This window comes from Leuciscus leuciscus (assembly GCF_965113295.1).
Source record: "Leuciscus leuciscus genome assembly, chromosome: 12".
NCBI classification, from domain to species: domain Eukaryota; kingdom Metazoa; phylum Chordata; class Actinopteri; order Cypriniformes; family Leuciscidae; genus Leuciscus; species Leuciscus leuciscus.
The window spans coordinates 29,266,285-29,282,174 of record NC_138736.1 but is presented as its reverse complement, the minus strand read 5'-3'; the positions used below and the strand labels follow the sequence as shown (position 1 = coordinate 29,282,174).

At 37.5% G+C, this 15,890-nt stretch overlaps 1 protein-coding gene across 4 annotated transcripts in view; it reads right to left on the bottom strand.

The window, feature by feature from the left end:
* Window positions 1–15,890, bottom strand: part of arhgef2a (Rho guanine nucleotide exchange factor (GEF) 2a) — a 60,844-nt gene that overhangs the window by 5,203 nt on the left and 39,751 nt on the right. For all 4 annotated transcript variants that reach the window (XM_082185092.1, XM_082185093.1, XM_082185095.1 and 1 more), the window contains 12 exons: window positions 14,865–15,008; window positions 13,944–14,194; window positions 13,414–13,539; window positions 11,033–11,150; window positions 10,569–10,817; window positions 10,351–10,427; window positions 9,440–9,615; window positions 8,187–8,254; window positions 7,796–7,984; window positions 6,927–7,025; window positions 5,537–5,586; window positions 5,097–5,138 (listed from right to left, as the gene is read on the bottom strand). In XM_082185092.1, coding sequence (XP_082041218.1) covers window positions 5,097–5,138; window positions 5,537–5,586; window positions 6,927–7,025; window positions 7,796–7,984; window positions 8,187–8,254; window positions 9,440–9,615; window positions 10,351–10,427; window positions 10,569–10,817; window positions 11,033–11,150; window positions 13,414–13,539; window positions 13,944–14,194; window positions 14,865–15,008 — 1,589 coding nt within the window. The remainder of the gene's footprint in view (window positions 1–5,096; window positions 5,139–5,536; window positions 5,587–6,926; window positions 7,026–7,795; window positions 7,985–8,186; window positions 8,255–9,439; window positions 9,616–10,350; window positions 10,428–10,568; window positions 10,818–11,032; window positions 11,151–13,413; window positions 13,540–13,943; window positions 14,195–14,864; window positions 15,009–15,890) is intronic.

The following is a 15,890-nucleotide window of genomic DNA, read 5'->3' as shown; positions in this document are numbered from 1 at the left end:
ATGTAAATACTATGTTAATACTTTCTCACAGACATGTTCAATGTAATGGCGGCAGTGTTGATGAGAGCCGCTGGTGGAGGCTCGGCTTGCCCCCGTATAAAACCTGCAATTTATAAAACGGATAATGGGAAGGTGATAGTGGAAGATGAACTGTTAAATTTCATCGTGGTTAAAATGAAGACGTTAAGCCATGATGAGATTGTTTTGCTAGCAACTAATAACTTTTCATCTGAGTGGATAGAGGAGTCCAAGCGGCTTTTGTTTGATGTATGCCCGGATACCACGCTACGCTGTATCGGACACAAAGGCCCACAGAAGGACGTGAATAATATCAAGGCCTGTTTGAAGGTTTTAAATGAGTGTGGTGAGAATATTCCGCGGTTTGTTTCACATTATTTGGATGAACTGCCACCTGTGGGATTTGGCCATATGGATGCCTCGGCGTTGCTTAGCCGAATGGAGCAACTGAACCAAGAAGTTTCTGGCCTGAGGAGGGCATTGCAAATACAGGCAGAAGTGGGTGAAAACTTGGGGACAATTGTTGCGACCATGGATCGCCGAGTGACAGCGGTGGAAACGCACTGCACATCGGGTTATGATATAGGGGCTGATGGCATCGCACGTGAAGGGATGTCGGGGCGTGCAGGCCCTGATCGACAGGAGGAGTTAACAACGTCTCCCGCAGGGAAGTCTTGTCACCTGGGTCTGGATGCTGAGATCGCCAGTAGCTCATGTGGGGGGGTGAAGGGACTGGAGGGTTCCGCTCAACAGCAGGAGCTCCTGGATGTAGCAGTAACATCGCCACGATCACAAATACAGTCCTCACAGTGGAGCGTTGTTGTGAAAGAAGGTCGCAAAAAGTCGGGGTCCCTTAAAGGAACTGTGCCACGGAAATCCCACAACAAGCAAAGTCACCTTAAACGTGGGCAGAGGAATGTGGGAATAATTGGAACCGGTACTGAGAGCAACATTGGAGTGGTGAAAACAAAGTTGGTGAATGTGTTTGCCACTAGATTTTCTCCCACGCTGGATGCAGACACGCTACGTGGATATTTATCTGAGAAACTGGAGAATGGAATAGTGACGTGTCGGAAGATTGAGACGGCCCATAGCAGGTATGGCTCATTTCACATTACTGCTGAATGTAACAATGTTGCTGATATATACAATCCAAAACTCTGGCCCGACGGGACTTATGTTCGCCGCTATTATGAGGCCCGTGGCTCCAAAGTCTTGGGCAATGAGCGGGGTGGTGAACTGAACTGTCTTGGTACACTTGTAGCTCCACACGGGAGTCAGTCTGCAGTTGCTGCTATGTAATTAATTCATATGAACATTTGTGTCGCGTCTTATAATGCGCGTGGATTGCGTGTTGGCCACAGTGATGCTGATAAATCACGCCGTGTCGTTGTGGACAAATTGATGGAGAGATGTGACATTTTGTGTGTCCAGGAGACGTTCCTTGCTAAACAAGAACTGGATGGATTAAATTCCCTGCATAGAAACTTTCATGGAGCGGGTGAATCAACAACAGACTTAAGTGCTAAAGTTGTCCGGGGGAGAATTCCTGGGGGGGTTGCTACGTTGTGGAATAAAAAATATGATCAGTTGGTCAATGTTATAAGATTGGGAGTTGATTGGGCCATTGGTATTGAGCTGTGTTGTAATGACATGAAGATAATAATTTTGAATGTTTATACGCCATATGAGTGCATATATAATGAGGATGAGTACCTCAGTAGATTGGCATTTATCATGTCTTTTATTCAGGATAATTCATCCACCTGCATATATGTTTTAGGTGACATGAATGCTGACATTTCTGATGCAAAATCTTCATTTGGTAATCTTTTATTGCAGTTTTGTACAGACAGTGGATTAATTTTATCTAGTAAGGTACTATTGCCAAATGATAGTTATACTTATATCAGTGAGGCCTGGCACTCTACTTCCTGGCTAGATCACTGCCTTTGTACAGTGGATGCCCATGACTCCATTGAGATAATGAAGATTGAGTATGATCTGGCTATTACGGACCATATACCCTTTTTTATGGTGTTGAACACGGGCACTATACCGGTGTTGTTGCCTGTGGACAATGGCATTGATGTAGAGAAAATAAATTGGTCAAAAATTTCTAAGCAAAATCTTAATAGGTATGTTGATCATTCAGATGCTTTGCTGGCCAATATTGAGGTCCCAAATGATGCCTTATTATGTCGGGATATGAATTGTAAGAATGTGCAACACTGTAAGGCTTTATGTTCCCTGTATGAAGCTATTGTGGATTCTCTCAGTATTTCGAGTAGGCCTCTATATAAACCTAGGAAAAATTTGTGCATTGTTAAGCCAGGGTGGAAGGAACACATAGAAGAGCTTCATGTAGAGGCTCGTAATGCTTTTAAAAAATGGGCTGAGTCAGGCAAAAGTAGGCATGGCCCCTTGTTTGAAACAAAAAAAAGCACTAATGCCAGATTTAAATGTGCACTTCGCTATATTAAAAGAAATGAAAACATTATGAGGTCTGATTCACTGGCACGGAAGCTGCAAAATAATAATGTTAATGATTTCTGGAAAGAAATTAAAACTATTAATAATTGCAAAATATCTCTTCCGTCTAATATAGATGGTGTGAGTGGTCCTGATGAAATTTCACAGTTATGGCGGAAACATTATTGTGAACTACTAAACTGTGTAAAAAGTAATCTGTCTGTGGTGGATAATGTGGAGTATAATGATGATGTTGTTATTACTTCTTCTGAAATCCATGAAGCAATATTGAAGCTAAGAGATAATAAGGCATGTGGTCCGGACCATATTACAGCTGAACATCTTAAACTTGCCAGTAAGAAACTGTGTCCTTTGGTGGCTATGTGCTACACAGGGTTTTTTTTTTCATGGAGAGTTACCTGATTCTATGCTGTCTGTTGAGCTGGTACCTGTTATTAAGGATAAAGTGGGGAAGCTGAATAGCTCAGATAACTATAGGCCAATAGCGTTGGCCAGTGTTATGTCAAAAGTGTTGGAGACAGTTATTTTGTGTAGACTTGAGAGGTACGTCCTGTCTACGGATAATCAATTTGGTTTTAAACGAAAGCATGGTACTGATTTATGTATTTTTGCACTAAAGGAAATTTTAGATAGATATAATAAACAAAATTCCACAATGTTCTTGTGCTTCATTGATGCCTCTAAAGCATTTGACCGTGTTAATCATCAAAAATTGTTTTTAAAATTGATTAAAAGTGGGGTTCCAGGCTATTTGATTAGAATCTTGGTCTATTGGTATTCTCATCAGACAATGAGAGTTAAATGGGGGAGTGTAACAACGGCTCCTTTTAAAGTGACCAATGGGGTTCGACAGGGTGGAATTTTGTCTCCTTTTCTTTTTAATGTGTATATGAATGATTTGTCTATGATTTTAAATGTTTGTGGTACAGGCTGTAGGGTTGGTGACTCACTAATTAATCATCTTATGTACGCTGATGACTTGGTCATTTTTAGCCCATGTAGTGCTGGTATACAACAGCTTTTGAGACTATGCACACAGTATGGAGTAGATTTTGATATAAAGTATAATCCAAAAAAGAGTAAAATTATGACTATAAGAAGTAGAGAAGATAAATATTCACATTTCCCTGATTTTTATCTATCTGGTACTGTACTTGATGTATGCACAGATATTACATATCTTGGACATATTATTGCAAATGACCTGTCTGATGACAAGGATATTTATAGGCAGCGTCGTAAGCTGTATGTGCAGGCGAACATGTTGTGTCGTAAGTTTAGTATGTGCTCTGTCCCTGTGAAGATTTCACTCTTTAGAACATACTGTACACCGTTGTACACTGCCTATCTGTGGTGCCGTTACAAGCAAGATAGCATTAGAAAGCTCACAGTAGCTTATAATGACAGCATGAGGCTGCTGCTAAGAGTTCCACGAGACTCCAGTGCAAGCCATATGTTTGTTAGTGCCGGGGTACCTACCTGTGCTGCAGTCTTGCGTAACTTAATGTTTAGATTTATGGGTAGGGTGTCTGAGTCAAAAAATGACCTAATTGCTGTGTTAACTAACCCTAGACGAAGTTCTGTAAGATTGTCGTCCAGACTGTGGAACCATTGGGGTACATGTCTGTATGTCAGACACTGAACACTGTGTGTTTTACTATGTATGTGTTTTTGTGTATGTGTTTTTTAATATGTATGTGTTTTGTATTGAATTATGGATCCCTCTGGGTCTGGAAATAAAAGTTTCTCTCACAATACTTTCTTAATACAGAATCTCACAATTCTGACTTTTTTTCCCTCTCAATTGTGAGTTTACATCTCGCAATTCTGACTCTTTTTCTCAGAATTGCATGTTTATATCTTGCAATTCTGACTTTATGACACGCAATTGGGAGATACAAAATCAGAATTGAAATGATAAAGTTGCAATTGTGAGATATAAACTCGCAAGTGTCTTTTTTTTCCTTAGAATTGGACTTTATAACTATAAATTCTGAGAAAGGAAGTCAGAACTCGCAATTCTTGACTTTTTTTTCTTAGAATTACATGGTTATATCTCGCAAATTCTGACTTTATGACACGCCGTTGTGAGTTTATATCTTGCAATTCTGACTTTATAACACGCAATTGAGACTGTATATCACTTCATTACTCCAGTCTTCAAGTGTCACATGATCCTTCAGAAATCATTCTAATATTCTGATTTTCTGCTCAAGAAACATTATTCTTATTATCAAAAACAGTTTTAATGCTTAATGCTTAACCATGATACAATTTTTAAGTATTATTTGATTAAAAAAAAATCCAAATTTGAATTTGAAATCTTTTGTAACATTGTAAATGTCTTTTGATAAATTTAATGCATCTTTGCTTAATAAAAGTATTACTGTTTTCTTAAGTTACTGATCCCAAATTTAATTATTAGTCAGTAAATTAAAAAGCAGCAGTCAATTTGCTAGTCACTCTAGTTTAAAGGGTTCTAATGCAAAAAAGTAAAACAATCGCTTTTTTTTTATCCCAGAAATGTAATCCGCATATCCATAGATGGCACACATTAAGCCCGCTCTTGAACTAAATGTTAGTACCTCACTTGGTGGCTTGTCCTCCATTTGATTCCCATTACCATCCTGTACAGAAACAAATTTTTTTGCATTATTCACACAATCATAATTCTGAACCAGCAGTTTCATTCAAAAGCTTTAATTTGTCAGCACACATTGAAAAGCACAATCTTGCTATGTGTCGATGAAAAGGGAGATAAAGTGCAGCTTTCAACCACCAGTGGTGAGTCGTGATGGAGAGTTTTTGGTAGATTCAGGTTGCTATGGAAACCTGCGAGTTTCAGATGACTAATTTTTTTCAGCATTACATAAAAACTCAGTAATAGCATCGAACCATATTATTATATGCATAATTATTACATTTCATGGAACATATTTGATGCAGGCAGATGTGAATGTCAAAGATGGTGATTACAGCTCACTAACATAGATCATATTTTCTAATAAAATAATGTTTTGTATACCTGAGCAGTTTGGTTCTCCTGAGAGCCATTGACTAATACCTCTTGTCCATCTGGAAGTACAGAGGAAGCACAATGGTCAGAAAAATGGGTTTACTTAGTAGGGGTGTAACGGTTCAAATTATAGTTTGGTTTGTATCACGGGTTTAGGATCACAGTTTCGGTACAGTTCGGTATGTGCAGGAAAAAAAAGGACTACAATCAAATAAAAATAGAGAAAATAAGGACAAGATACAAATAAACAGAGATTTGTAGGTTTTTCAGGTAAGTCTTAACTACTTTTCAGGTACATAAATTGAATAAAAGTAATCAAATGTAAAATAACACTGCATGCAATTTAATCACTGTATAAATTAAATAAAGATTATTCCTTATTAAAGTTACAAAAGTTATTCATTCAAGAGAAGTGAGTGATTTTGTGAGTCTTTTTTTGGTTGATTAACATTAAAAACACAGACAGCAACAGGAATATTAGGTTGCTGTTAATTTTAAGACAATGCACGGATCCAATACTGAACAGTCTTCTGTTTATGTTCCTTTTATGTTCACTTAAGACATAACCTACTATGGTTGCATATCAAGATGGGCATGATTAAGTGCAAGATGACTTTAGTATTCACGTGCTGTCTGAGACATCTGCACGCTTCGGATGAGTGCGCACACAATAGTTCTCTTACGCGTCTTCTTGCGCTTGAATGTTTAAATTGGCAAGGCTTAAAAACACAAAAATGATAGATTTTTGTGACGATGCAGCATGAAAGTTTCTGTCAACTGTCCCAAGCGTCTTTTTTACGCTTTCGTTACTGTTGTATGCCTGTCCGAATTTACACCGAGTGCCTTTTTAAACACAATGTGTTGGTCATGAGAGCATACAGCACTCGCATCGAACAAAGTTTACAAAGAGTGACTGTTTGTCCACTTTTTTTTTTGTCCATCACTGTTGTAACGTATTGGGAAGCCAGAATATTCCCATACAGGAGATTTATATGATGCAGACAGCGGCTCTATCAGCGGCTTGTCTCCTTCGCTTGCCATGCTGAACTGCAACACACCAACACGTGAGGAACTGTGATAGAGCAATAGATTTACATACTAAACATACATACATACTAACAGTTGATTGGACAGCTACTCTCATGTGAAATGCATACGAAGCATATCTATTGAAAGAAATAAACATTAGTGGTCTGTTTTTTAAGCGTTTTTTTTCCAACAAACTATATTATAGATGCCTCGTCAGATTTGAGATAATCGCCTGCCGAACCGTGGGTGGAGAACGGTAAGGTTACATTTTTTTACCGAGAACCGTTACACCCCTAATATTTAGTCAGGCAATCAGACACATTAAAGGCACATTTATTTACATATTGCCTGTTTTGTTTTTGACACCTACTGATTACTAGCGCTCCACTGTGGTTGTGATGGCCGTTGGAACTGCAGGGCAGAGGAACCTCAAAACTGGATCCTAATATCAGCTCTGTCAATCTGTCCACTGCAGAGAGAGAAAGAAAGGGACATCATGACATTTCTGAGGATGAAAGATCTGAGGATGAGCTCAGAGGATTTAGCTAAAAATGGATGGTGAACTTTTCAAAATAGGAAAAAAAGAATAATCAAACTTTTTTTAATTTTATTTTTTTTACTTTCACAAAACGAGACAGAAACGTGCAGAGGCATACTGGCAGCAAGTATGCATTTTATAATATTTTCTTTTTTTTTATGTTGTTGTTAATGTTGTTAATACAACTAATATATTATCTGTGTGTGTGTGTGTGTGTGTGTGTGTGTGTGTGTTTAAAATACAACAAAATATGGTACTTTAATGATCTGTCATTTATTTATTCAGATGCTGAAACTGATTAAAAATAAGTGTACATTTTTGTATCTCTATGAAATGAACATATATATATATATATATATATATATATATATATATATATATATATATATATATATATAAAAACCTGACTACTACCTGACATGTTTTTTATATATACATGCTAATACTGATGTTTTTTTGTTTTTTTTGTGAAAATTTCATATCAAACATTTCAAGCCAGTCTTTTTTAAATATAGCCTCACATGGCAAAACCTCAAACCAAAATTCTACCTTCGTTTCTGTTGCCACTGCTTACTCATAGTGTGAATACGGTAACCTATTAATATGGGCGTTGAAATAAATGTGCACTAGAGGGTGAAACAAGCCTTATGCAGGTGGAACACCCTGTTTCTGCCACAAATGTAACATCCTGTCTGTCTTACCCTCAGTTATGGCCTGTGTGAGCAGCTGTTCTCCACGCAGTGCCTGAGAAGACTCGGCTCTGAACAGGTTTCTGGAACAGGACGGCTGCATGACCTCGTAACCTCCCATGACCTCAGCCAAGTCAGAGAACAGGGTGACCCGCTCTTGAAGCAGCTCTAACACCTCCCTGTCCTTCTGCTGGATATCAGCTGAAACAGAGCATGAGGATCAGTACAGTAAAATATCAACATCAGCTTCTGATTCAAAATAGTGGCCTTGTACCACGATGTCATGACAACTTGACATGACAACAACTGTAGTGATTCATTAAAATAAGAATGAAAAAGTGTTTGCCCCAATATTGGGAGTGTGAATATGTGTGTGTGTGTGTGTGTAGTCTTTAAAGCAAACCTTTTAGTCTCCGCAGAAGAGCCTTGTCTTCTGTTTCTATAAGAGGGAATTCTTCTCTTGATGGACAGCTGTGTGATAAAACAATGATGGTAAAGAACAATGACCATTAGAAATGATAGTTTTAAATGGTTAGTTTATGTCCATTAGCATTGTAGTCATCCTTATGTTAGCTTCCCCACTTTTAACAAGTATAAAGATTTAAAATGTACAGTCTTTCTCTTCTGGGAAAATAGACCAAATATATTTTTTTTTGTCTAATAAAATGTTATCTAAAATGAAAATATTGTGCTAATGCTGGTATCTTTTTTCTCAAGGAAGTGGTGAGAATTTATTCATTTTGAAAGTGGCTTTTGTTGCCATTGCGTATGGCAGTTTTTTTTTTTTACTCGGGAGTAAAAAAATAAACAAATCTATTAATAAATATTTAAATAAAAAATATAAATAATAATAAATGTAACATTTATGTTCTGTTTTGGTTTAGTTTCATTGTGTTTTGGTTCTGTTTTCCCTGTTCTGGTTTGCCCGTGTTCACTAGTTAGTTTCCTTGGTTGTTAATTAGTTCTACACACCTGTTCCGTTTGATCTTGATTAATCTCCCCATGCATTTAAGCCCTGAGTTTCCTCAGTTAATTTGTCCAGTATTGTCTTTGTTAAGTGTGGTTGAGAATAAGTTTAACCCTGCGATCTCCTGAGTGTTCCTTTGTGGATCTAATAAAGTTTTCGTTTGATTCCTCGTCTTCGTGTGCATTACTACAGTCACTAAGTGACAGATAATACATATTAATTATTATGAACAAAAAGAGACACATAAAAATGATAATTATTTTTATAATTATGTATAATAATGATAATATAAAGAATTAAGTAATAAAATATATAAAAAAAAATAATTTTCCATGCATAAATAAATGGATCTTCTATATGTTTAATTGTAGGAAGGAGTTCCCTCGTAAGTGGATTGTAGTATTTGCGGGTCCTTGGCATCAACTGAATTAAATGAAATGAAACCCCCGATCTATAAAGCAAGCTGTACAGTTTGGTTATGCAGGGCTATAATGTAAACAAAAGCTATTGGCAACTCAAGCTTCCCACAGAACTGACATATGTCTTTTAAATGTCCCACCCCTGAGTTTTAAAGAAAGTGCTTTCATGTGATTTTCTAATTCCACTGCAAAGAGAAAGGTCCTGAAAAATGTCAAATGGTAACTGTGAGTGCTGTGCGGACAGTTAAGAGTGTGTTCACATGTGTGTACCTGCTGATGGTTTGCTGTATGTGCCGTAACCAAATGTTTCTGTCTTCTTTAGAGGCTGCATAGAGCTCATACATCTCAGGTGGGCTGGACTCACTGCTTATCAGGAACAACCCTCGCTCTTGATTGGCTATGTCTCGGACCAAGAGATTCTGCAGTGACACCACAGCAGACTTATCCTACAGAGAGAATGAGAAGAAAAGAGATATTGTTGTCAGGTACAGATTTATAAAAATAAATAGCTTAGAAAAGTAATAGCACATTCCTCTTCAAGTCTCACAATTTGAGGTATCATAGGACGAGTTACAATGTCTACGTCATAATGTTTTCTGCAAATGTCTACGTCACAATGTGAAATATTAGCATGACGCCCGCCCACAGACATTCGCAAAAAAAAAAAGATGATGAGGCTGTCGTGGTGACGCTGTATGTTTATATGTAAAAGCAAAATCCCTTCGTTAGGCCTTCTGAAAAGGGCCGGAATTAGGAATCATTGGAGATTTATTCATAACGCTGTTCCTGAGCAGTGCAATCCAAAAGTTAGCTTGTGTACAGCACATTTTACAAAGGAGAACGTGGGAGAGTACAACATTTCCGACACACGCTTAAAGTGTTTGGCCAATCACAATGTACCAGGTCAGCTGGCCAATCAGAGCACTCTGGGCTTTTCGGAAGGAGGGGCTTTGTTGAAATCAGCGTTCTAGACAGACTGGGAATAGAGGTGCTGTTATAATGTACATTATGTGGAAAAATAAAGTGTTTTTTGAACATTAAAGTGTGCTAACCTATTCTATTAATTACACCCAATAAAAAAAATAATGATCTTTTAAAATAGCATCATATGACCCCTTTAAAACTTTGAACAGAGCGAGAACCCCAAGTATGAGCACTAGCAATATGGATACGTAACTTACCAAACTGGCAAAGATGTACCGTTGATCTTTCTCTTGCAAGAATACTAGAATGTCAGTCATCAACAAAACCTGAACATCTACAACAGAAAGAAAAAGGGAAATGCAGTACATTAATACACCCACAAGCACAAGTACATGTCAGCTAATACAATAGCGTCTCCATCTCACACTGACACATCACATTACACTTCCTCATAACCAGCCGCAGTCTTCTGTACCTTTGAGCCGAGAGCCAGGCGTTTTCCAGAGCAGAGTGCCTTCGTGTATCAGCTGTCTCCGGAGCAGTTCGGCCGGTCTGAACAAGGCTCCAGAGCGGAGTTTGGCCTCGGCCCGTGGGTCGACCCGGGAGCGGATCTCTTGCAGCCGGTGTGTCCTTTCCAGCTCCAACACCTGCTGGTCCACTGAACTGAGCAGCTCCCGCATACAAGACAACGCATGTAACAGACCTGAAGCTTCCTCTGGATTGTCTGCATTGTTACACACAATAATCAGTTCATAAAAATGTCTATAACCAGGGGCATTTAAATGACATTACCCTCCTAAAATGTGACCATTATGTGATTTTTTTATTTAAATAATACATCATAATACATCGACAGAGTAGTTTATAGACATGGAAGGGAAGGGTGGAGGTAAGAAGCTGTTTAAATACAGTTAATATTGACATACGCCCGAGTCTCACCTTTGGTGTTGTCATATATACGTTGTACCAGGACGGGGTATTTAGTGATGCGCTGAGTGACCAACAGGATGCACTCCTGGAACCCGTGACGACGCAGTAGAGGACCCCGATTCGCCCTCTGAGAGGATACAGAAGGACAAAGACAATGATAAATGGACAGTTAACCATTTCTGCCTCTGTGCACTGTATTTACATACCCACACACTCTAAATCTGCATCCAAAACCCACAGTAGCTACCATGCTGTCTAGTCAGCCAGATGTGTATGAAGGCAAACTGGTTTAAAACAGGCACCATAATGTCATGTCTAATGAGCTAGAATTAATTTAAGTGAGCTTAAATGTTATCCAAGCATGGATGACTGCAAAATACTTATTTCTCAGTAGAAATTGAGTAATTGTAATTTGTTTTATTACTGACTAGGGTTCGACAATAAGGACTGCCTGATGGCCTGGGGCCAGCGTGAAAGACACTCGGGACAGTTGACAGAACTGTCACTTGCCAGATCGGGCCAGAGCTGCATCTTCACGGAAGTTGATAATTTGTGTGTTTTTAAGCCTTGCCAACTTAAATATGCAGTGTAAATAGACACGAAAGTACCCGCGTCTCTCAGCGGTACTCGTGTGCTGTGTGATAAGTTTTGAGTGCACAGCAACACACATCCAAAGTGCGCGCCCAGAACGCTGCGCATCACAGCGCGTGAATACTCTTGTCGATTATCCTCGTAAACATAGTCAGTTATGTCTTAAGTAGATGTGAACATGAGAGATAAAATGCATGTGTAACAGTATAATAGATATGTGCAACTATTCAAGTGACAGCAGCCTAATATTCCTGCTGCTCTCTGTTTTTATGTTAATCAAACAAACTCACTGGCTCTTGACTGAATAACTGCAATAAGGGTTAATCTATATTTATACAGTGAAGACTATGCAGTGATATTTTACATTTGCTTAATATATCTGTACCTGAAAATCTAGTTTAGACCTACATGAAAAACCTGAAAAGAACTGTTTATTTCATTTGTATATGTTTGTTCTGTTGTATTTATTTGTGCTATTGCTTGTAATTTGATTATTTGTTCTTTTTTATTACTGACTGTCTGTCACAGTATAAACACACAAAGATGAAGATGCAGATGAAGATTCCACAGGTAATTCAAACATAGGGTAGCTATAGCATAACACAGGCGAGACTGGACAGATTGAACTGAAAACACAGGAACACAGGCAAACGAGGTGATCAATGACAACACAGTTGAAAGTGATGGCAAATCATGTTAGATTCCATGACAACCAAGAAGAAGTGGGAAAACTGGACAAAGGAAAACAGGACTAATGAATGCAAACTAAAAGTCCATGAAAATTAAGTTAGACTAGTAGTTTTTGGTGTCATAACCTTATTTATTAAGGTTACATTGATCAAAACTAGAACAATAACTAGGCCTGTGGTGGGGCCAGTGAAAATTGTGGCAGGGCAAGAAGAAAAAAGCGGTAGAGTTGAACCCTGCTGACTCCCAAAGTGAAAGTTTGATGCCTAAATTCACTTGTAGCATTAACACAAATTGAATTTATAGTGTTTATTATATATTTATTAATATAATAGTATACATTTTCATTTCGGCCAGTTTCTTTTGTTTTAAAAATTCTTTAATCTTGACAAGAAAATAGACTCTGATGCTGATATGGCGATACAAAAAATATATACATAAATACTTATAATAATACTAGTAATAATAATAATACATATTTTATTATTAGTAATAATAATATTATGAAGAATAAAAATATATTAATAATTATAATTATACATACAAGCATACATACTTTTAAAATCAGCCATTTGTCAGTCTCATACAGAATTTTACTAACAATTGTATTACACAATATATAACATTAGCATAAATTAATTCAGTCAGTATTTTTTGTTTTGAAATCTTACCATTAAAATAGCCTTTAATGCTAGATAGATATTGCTAGATAGATTTTGTTAAACAATACCTCCTCATATATCATGAGCAATGTTCTACCTTCTACACCACTGTTCTGAGAATATTTAACTTTTTAAAGCATATTAGTATTACTGTGATATCGATAATTGTGAAATTTCACCAGTTTTGTTACCGTGACCATACTACCGGTAAACTATTAAGCTATTACGAAGTAAAATAAAACACAAGAGCTGAACACAATCATGATACCTGGAAATCTGATGATTCACACATCTCTGAGAGTCTGCAGGCATTTAATGCATTAATGCACCCGCCCACCATCATTCATCACTCAATACCACTCTATCCTCCCACTTGAAACACACGAGACAACACCTGACCCGGTTATGCAAACACATAACGCACATGGACATGGTCATTCTTGTTCTTACCCGTATAAAGAGCTGAAGTCTCTTGTCTCTGGCCAAAAGCTCTTTGTATAGTTTGACAGCCTTTATATGACGACTGCAGAACTCAGAATACGTCTTCAGCATCTCGTCTGCACACTGACCTGAGAACTGACATACACACACAAACAGAGCACTATGAACATTTTGTTCCTTGAAACTTGAATGCTTTCAGCATCCCACTCTCATACACTCATTTCCATTTGTCACTATTTCTTTCTTTTTGACTTTTCAAGCCCTCTACAACATGATGCCATTCTTTTCTCCTTCAAATTCATGCAATGAATTTTATTAGGATATTTTTTAATTTTTATAAAGTATTTATAAGTTTTAAGTTAAAACATTGTTCACTTTCTTTTACAGTAATGCATTAAATTGACAGCTCTACTTTATGAAACATTTTAAACCGGCAATCAAAACAGATATGCTAATCCAAAACCACTTATGACTGGCCAAATGTACCCAAATGCATTTACACCCTGTCCGCCCACGTAAACTCACAAATGCACTCCTACCTGTTTTATTAGCACATCGCTGATCTGAGTGATGGTGAAATTGTTTGTGCTTTCAGGTTGCAGGCTGTGAGCGCGGCGTTCAAGGAGCTGCGCGAGGAAGTGTGTGTGTAGCGTCAACAGGCGCTCCAGGCAGGGGAACAGCGCGTGCACGACCCCCGGCTCCAGCTGCACCTCCTCCAGCATGCCCCGCCTGAACACGCCCTCCATGATCCGCAGGGTCCGAACGTGATGGAGCTCCGTCTGGATCAGCTCTGAAATGATATCACAGAGGTTGAGCTGTACAATTTAAAACATTTAAAAGGTCTTTGTTGGACATAGGAAATGAAATATTCCCACTGTCCTTATTGAGGGCAGATAAATGTGATGTGAATGAAAACAATGTAGTGAGGCAAAGAAGTATAGAACAGTCCATATGTTACAATCTTGTGTACACTGGTGTTGCTACTTTCTTAAATTTGTACATTTAGATTATCTTTCCAGTCATCTAACACTCACTTAAAGTTAATCTTCAAAAACAATAATAATTTAGTAACATGGTTAAATGTAATCTTCCGCAAATCTCAAAGTTTAAGCCCATTTTTTACACTGTACATTATGTTGTAGTGCCTAAATTCACTTAGCATTAAAAATTATGCCTTGTTTTTGTAGTTTTATTTTGACAAATTAGTATAAAATATGAATATAGACCATTTATTAGTTATTATACAGAATTGTGATGTATTTAAAAAACAACAACTTTAAATAAATAAAAAGCCACAAGGACTAGATGTACAATCTGTTTCTTTTCATTTGCAAAAAAATAAATACAGTGTCTGGAAAAGCACTTAAGAGTATTTGTAATCGTGTTTCAGAGTCGAAGGCCCATTTACAGTCATAAACATACTTAGATTTTAGACTTAGATCTGCGTTTTTTTTTCTAACCATAGATGACGTCCTGTCTCTTGATAACATCTTTACGGTGGGTCTGCAAGTAGGTGGAATCTACCGCCATGCTCCAGGAATCTGCCTCAAATTCCTGGCCTTCAAACTCCAAATCTTCCAGCAGAGAGTTGAAGAAGCCCTCTCCTAAAAACAAGAAAAATATTATTTCTGTATTATAGCTTCAGCTTCCAGGTAAACAGGTTGGCCAACATGGAATTTGGGGGATTGATCTATAGCCAATCAAGCCAATCAAAAACAATGCTCTCATTTTCTTAAAAATATATAAATAAAAGTATTTCATCATTAGAGATTTTTTTTTTTTCATAAGGTGGTAGGTACACTACTGCTCTATTTTAATATTTTAAAATGTAATTTATTCCTGTGATGTTAAATCTGAATTTTCAACATCATTACTCCAGTCTTAACTGTCAGATGATTGTGCTGGTTAATATATTTGTGGTAACTGTAATTCAGAATTCTTTGATGAATATATAGTTAAAAAGAACAGCATTAATTTGATATAGAAATCTTTTGTAACATTGTAAATGTCTTTACAGTCAATTTAATCTCTTCTTCCAAAAACAAATTATTAACTGGAAAAATCTATGTATATGACCGCATTTACACTGCAGGTTTTGATGTCCAATTACGATTTGTTGACTATATCCAAATTTTGAAGACTACTTGCATCTTCTTTTAAAAGTGACCCATATTCGATATCTGCATTTACACTATTATACACTTGGCGAAACAACCCAATGCGTACTGACCCAGAAAATCTTTGCAGAAAAGGAAGAAACAGAGCAATTTGCAATGGACGCAGACTAAATAATAGAAGCTTTTGCTTTCCGCACCATCTTTAAAGGTCAGCACAACATTTGGTTGAGCCTTCGTCCTTCATTGCGCCATTGAAAAGAGTCATGTGATCGTGGTTGTGTCCACATGAGTTAACGCCATTCGCCATCGTCACTTTTTCAATGACGTACGACTCGCATTGATGGGAATATCCGATCTGTCTGCATACAT